The 6,230-nt window shown below is 35.9% G+C and overlaps 1 protein-coding gene across 2 annotated transcripts in view; it reads right to left on the bottom strand.

The window, feature by feature from the left end:
- LOC109849160 (WD repeat-containing protein 13) overlaps window positions 1,194-6,230 on the bottom strand; it is a 21,081-nt gene continuing 16,044 nt past the window's right edge. The window contains exons 7-12 of one of the 2 annotated variants that reach the window (XM_020418975.1): window positions 3,135-3,182; window positions 2,814-2,924; window positions 2,559-2,737; window positions 2,348-2,469; window positions 1,726-1,802; window positions 1,194-1,643 (exon numbers count right to left, since the gene is read on the bottom strand). In XM_020418975.1, coding sequence (XP_020274564.1) covers window positions 1,533-1,643; window positions 1,726-1,802; window positions 2,348-2,469; window positions 2,559-2,737; window positions 2,814-2,924; window positions 3,135-3,182 — 648 coding nt within the window. In that variant the 3' untranslated portion in view covers window positions 1,194-1,532. Of the gene's footprint in view, window positions 1,644-1,725; window positions 1,855-2,347; window positions 2,470-2,558; window positions 2,738-2,813; window positions 2,925-3,134; window positions 3,183-6,230 lie in introns of those variants that run through there. The other variant, XM_020418976.1, reaches the window with a different exon arrangement.

Below are 6,230 nucleotides of genomic sequence, written 5' to 3'. Positions count from 1 at the left end.
AGGACAAATTTTCCAAACCGACCCATTTGGGTTTTTAATTGCAAAAAACGACCTATTTTAATTTTAATTATAAAAACCGACCCAGTTGGTACCCATTTGGGTTTTTAATTGCAAAAAACGACCTATTTTAATTTTAATTATAAAAACCGACCCAGTTGGTTGAAACTGGGTCGGTTTTTAAAACAAAACGACCTATTTTAATTTTAATTATAAAAACCGACCCAGTTGGTTGAAACTGGGTCGGTTTTTAAAACTTTTTTTCCCAAACTTCACGGGAGTTCAATTCCCGTGAAGTTTTGTTATGAGAAAAAACTTCACGGGAGTTCAGCTCCCGTGAAGTTTCCTGAAAAAATTTAAAAAAACCGACCTGTTTTCAGCCCTTGACTGAAAACATGTCGGTTTTTGTAAATATTTTCAAAACCGGTCGTTTTTTGCAATTAAAAACCCAAATGGGTTGGTTTTGAAAATTTGTCCTTATTTAAAATTCTACTTATGAAAATTTAGATTTGACGATTTTCTTTAATAGGTTTAAACTAGCGTGGATCGTCTGTTATTGACATTTGAGTTATAAATAATTGTTGACTTATATAGTTATATTTGTAAGTGCAATTTGTTTTTCTTTCATTTCCTACAACTTTCAAACTGAATCGGGCCCAAACAATGTTTTAAAAAAAAATCTCCGCCTAGTCCACCTAGTTGACATTAGTTCTAGACAGTACCTAGACCGACCATCTAGCGCCTAACATCTGGGTGGTACCTAAGTTGCCCACCTAGGTTTTGGGGAGCACCTAGGGAAGCGTGGGCTGCTCATGTAGATTACACCATCATTTAAGTTTTGATCGTGATTTTCTATTACAATCTCCTTCAACCTCTAACTATGAACGCTTCCTCTACCTCCTCTGACCTTCAACAAAACCTCCTTCACCACCACTTAAATGAAGCAAGAAATCCACACATTCGTCAACAGGCACCTAAGCTTTAACATATGTATTTACTATCTTTATTGTATTTAAAAATTAGGAAAACTGTCTAAGCCTTATATAGGCTCTAAACATCGAGTCTAACGCCTAGGCTGCTGCTAATGCTTTCTGTAACCTTAGCCCCAAGTCAACTTATTCAGTATTGTACAATCTCAATTGCACTACTAAAGCAAACGGCTATATCTCAAAAGTATTTTTGGTAAGTTATAAAGGTAACAGAAAATGCATGATTCAACATGTCCAATGGATTTCTTATTATTGCATATTGATATGTTTGTTGGAAATACAGCGCTAATTAATAGTACAAGACTTGCAGAAAGAGAATAAAAGAATAACAAAATTTGATACAACATTACTCTACACTGATTCAAGTCTTGAAGGGGGAAACGGAACAATGGCTTTATAGTATACATCTGAATGAACATGTAGTATGTCTACTTGGTATCTAACCTGTGCAACTAAAGAATAATGCCCAAATCTGAATCTGAAAATAATTTCTCATTTTCCCTGTGAGGAAGAAAACAAAGCTTTTGCGGGCGTTATGAAAAAGTATTAACTTGTCTTTGCTCGTTTCCATACAATCACTGTTCCATCAGAATCAGAGGAGGCCAGCAAGTTCTCCCCATGATTCCAGGCAACTCCAATGACTGGAGAACCATGTCCCTGCACCAAAATAATACATGAGTGGCAATAAAAAGAGATCCCACGGCTCAAAAGTAATGAATTTTTTTTAGAAATTACAAACCTGTAGCTTATTTACACATGCATGCTTTGGTTTAGTCAAATCATAGAAGTAAACATTCGAGTCCTCACTGCCAGAAACTTCAAGTTCAGCAAAAGAGTGTCAGTTTCCTGCTTTACCTAATACAGTAATCTAAAACAGAAAAATGTAGATGAGAACAAAATTGACTTGTTCATAGCATAGCTTACTGTGTAACTGGAATTTTTGAAAAGTTAACGCCGAAATTATGAGCTATAACTGAAAATCAATAACCATGTTGCTAAGGATGTACTGTACCTCTAAACTATCATTTTTATTTGGATGACCACTTTGCTCTTATGACCTTTAAGGTACTACTGTTAAAGCTTGTATTTATCAGATCATGTCCGAAGTAGTGTACTATGCATATTCTAATCTTCAATTGTGATTCTCTATTAAAGAAAAGATCTTGGAACGCACTCATTATAAGAAGATATGAGTTTATAGCTCTGTTTGACCCCCCCCCCCCCCCCCCAATCCAAAAAATCCTCCTTTCTTTCATTAATTAATATATGGCTGGCCATGCATTATTCGCTGGTCGTAGTAGAAAGTCGCGAGAAGAGAAAAACTTATTTAATTGCTGCAGTTCATGTTATATAGCACATACCTACGAATTCTCCTTTTTCAAGGGAAAGTAGGGGACAAAAAGAAGCTCGTATACTGTGCACACGGGGAGCTAATTTAAGCGAGCACAGGAGAGTCAAATATCCTTGTACCTCCAAAGCAACACTGCCAAATACACCATGCTCAACTAATGAATAGCTATCTACGGACAAGAGTAGAGTATCCAAAATCAACTTGCTTATGAAAAGTAGAACCTGAAGAAACAAAGGGTTCCATCTTGAGCAGAGACAAGTAGTACAGGACCTCGTACAACAAGAGAGAAAGTACGATACTCTATGGTTGTGATTGGAGACCTGCTCCTGCTACTTCTATTCTGATGGGACCTGAATATTGACCCTTTATGGGTGTTCACACTAACAGTGTATATGCATCCCTGTGATTTTCACTCAAATTGCAGTATTCTGGAAATACCCTTTTAGCAAATTAATATGATAATAATAGATGCAGACCTGTGTATCACCAGCAAAAGTAAGCTGACCAGTGTGAGCATTATCCATTGCTGTTATCTCATTTCCAAAAAGAGCTTTATTAATAACCCTTCCCGTGCTAAAATTTATCACCTGAAGAACGATTCCAACTGTGAGCAATGAAGCGATGTAAATCATAAATTAGAAACAAAACAAAAAGAGAAAAACTTCAGATTCCAAATGAAGTTTGGGATTTTACATATCCAATAGAACTTTACAGGATTTACAAAAAAAGTGTTCCTTCTAGGCATTCCATCCCACTAAAAAACTAATAAAATGTGAACAAGAGGAATTAGGATGTACACTGATTTCTCGGTTTGCATTGCCAACCAATAGCAAGTTATTATTCACCTGCAAACAATGCAAAGCAGAAGCTGAATATGTTTCATGAAACTAAACGATGATAATGATGACGATAGACATATAGGAGATGAGCAGCCCATGAGAAATTTGCTAAAACGACCACTCAAAAGTCAAAAGTACCATGATGCGTTATTAAAATAGACGATCCACAGCGTTCATAATGATCTTTACCCCCTTGAACATTTATTAAATAAAAAAGTTGTCTGGAGATTCATTTTTACCTTGCAGCAGATGGTAGCAAAATCAATGTAATTTTTAAGACGTCACACAATTTCCTATTCACATGCCTTTAAAGAGGGGAGTAACTCATGATGATTTGTGTAGATCATCCATCAGGACGATCCATAACGTGTATTCGAGAGCCTGGCATTGGCAATTTCCTATACTGCAAGCTCACAGCCCAGGCCATTTCTACCTACCTACCTACTGACCTATATACTCTTACATGAGTGCGCGTGCGCAAGCACACATCTGTGGTATGAAAAAAAAAAAAGATTCTCCAACTTAAGTGAAAAAAGAACTGATAGTAGAATTAGGAAGAAACAATGAACTTCAGATGCAAAGTTCCTTTAGTGCAATGGATTCTGTTCACGTACACCATACCATGTCACATGCATACGCACATCTGTGGACGCATAAAGAAAACAATAGCTTTCCCAATTTTATGTCAAAAAAGAAATTGGAGTCAGAACATAAAGATCACAGATTGAAACATTCTACTTAGCTGAACGAAGGAAAAGAAGAATGGTTCAGTTACTGGCATTTGAATTTTCCTACCAAATTCATTTTTTAAAAAAATACTGCATTTCCATCAGCAGCAGGACGAATCTTTCAATTGCGGAGCCTAATTCTAAAGAGGGACCCTTTCGAGAAAAATTAATAGGTCACATAATTCTTAGTATCTAGCATGTTGATTTCTATGTTTTACTTTTAGAAGAGTGGTTCTGAGAATCCTCACCAATACAAGTGTTAAAAATCATGAACTTTACTTTGATTTTATATTTCTCCTAACATGATAACATACTATGTGTTAAGTAATATATATTTTGAGTAGGTTCCCCTAAAGGATGACTCAAATTCTACCTAGTTTCAATTGATAATAAAAAAGAGATCTGATCCCATTTCCAAATCCACCACGTTGACCTTGCTATATCTACCTAATAGCATCCTCAATCTTAACTTGCCACCAATCTCATCAGATATCACAATGTTTACATGCACAGTCCTCATCACGCCACCTTATTGACCTACTCTTAAAGATCTCACAATCCCATCAACCTCACCATCTCACCATCCCATCACCTTCACCTTGCTGATCGTTCCAAGCTATCTTAGGATATCTCATTCACTGACTGATGATCGACAACATGACGATGAACAAATCCAAACCAGCTATTAAATGTTATAGAGCTGTGGACAATGTTGTTTTGGGTGCACCAACACAATCGCACTGGGGAGCAGAATGCTTTGGGGCACAGCAGCATGCCCATCATGAGGTGCAGAGTGCACTGTGTAAGCAAGGCGTGTGCCTAGATGCAACTTGGTACGCCCTGCACCTCATTTCTCAATGTGCCTTGTTGTTCTACTATATGCTACATCATTCTTCCTCTTCCGTTTGCCTCTATTTCCTCATTCTCTTTCTCCTTTTTTTCCATGTTTCTCGTCTACTCCTCGAATCTAAGTTTATTTACTAATTGAGATACTGCAAAAGATGATTTTTTTTCCTACATCTATATCTTCATATGGTGAGCAATTATTCACCTTCTATACACAAAACACAAGTGGAAGAATTATACCATAAAAAATCTGAATTGCTTAGGATTAATGAGCAAATAGAATATTGTAAAGGGTATAGCACAGAAGATTTGGATAAACAGGACATATTTGACAACTATTTTTCATTTATTAGGAAAGGTTTTATATAAAAAATGACATTAACTTGACCGAACCTTTTAAAAGTTGTGGGTTTATTTAGATCAGGTAATTCAAACAGGGAAATATATAATGCATCTGGATTTGTTTCGGGTCTAAATCTCTAATGATCAAACCAGCTGTCAGTTACCTTACAGTATAAGAAATCCTTCAACTTGAAATAAACCTTGCTTTTATTTTCGGGGAGAAAGGAAAGACAGCGTGGCTACCACCATTATTCTAGTTAAGAAATCAACACTGGAGGGGTGAAGGGGGGTTTCCAGGTAGTTTTAATTCTTCATTTTATTATCTTATTCTCTTTTTCCTCATTTCCAGCATTAATCCTCTTATCCTCAAATCCAAAAATTATGAACTATACAAGAGGATCCGTTCAGGCAGTTGGTAATATATGGTTTGAAAGGGTGGGTAATGGGTACTGCATCAAGACGATGGCATGAGATGCATATATCTAACAAAAGAGATGCATTTTCATTTAGTCTAATATCCTTTATTTAAAGGAAAATGAGGTAAATGTCAATTCAGTATAAAAAAGGGTTGTGGATTGAGATTGTTTGGGCATGCGCAGAGGAAAAAAACAAGTGAGCAAGATAGGAGTGAATGATGGTAGATGATGAGGGCAATAAACCTAAGAGTAGATCTAAGCATGAGTTAAGGTAAAGAAAAAAAATGATATGCTAAATTGTCGATGTAATAGACGGAATGATCCTTACTATATATAAATGAAGAAAAAGGACCATGCAGTCGATTTAACAATTTGGGAAAAAGGTTTTTTCATTCTTAGGCTATCCTAATGGACTGGTATTAAATTTAAGGGGTATGTGGGAGTAATTTTGGAAATATCAAGATTTAACAAGCAGATTTGCAAATACGAAAGATTTGAGGCATAAATATGGCCCTCACTTGCTCTCTTAAGGAACATACCAGGTATATTCCCTTTACTTATGCTAGACATTATGGAAATGACTAATTTTATCATTTTTATAACTTCTTATTACCAAATGATAGAAATATTTTAATTTAAGTTGAATTATGCAAGGTTCGAATTTTTGAGATATTGCTAGACGGAGAAGTTGGACATGGATGTATAGTGTATCAATATAGCAC

This window comes from Asparagus officinalis, chromosome 7 (assembly GCF_001876935.1).
Source record: "Asparagus officinalis chromosome 7, Aspof.V1, whole genome shotgun sequence".
Lineage (NCBI taxonomy): Eukaryota > Viridiplantae > Streptophyta > Magnoliopsida > Asparagales > Asparagaceae > Asparagus > Asparagus officinalis.
Note: the sequence above shows the minus strand (reverse complement) of the source record. Positions and strands in the feature narration are given on the sequence as shown.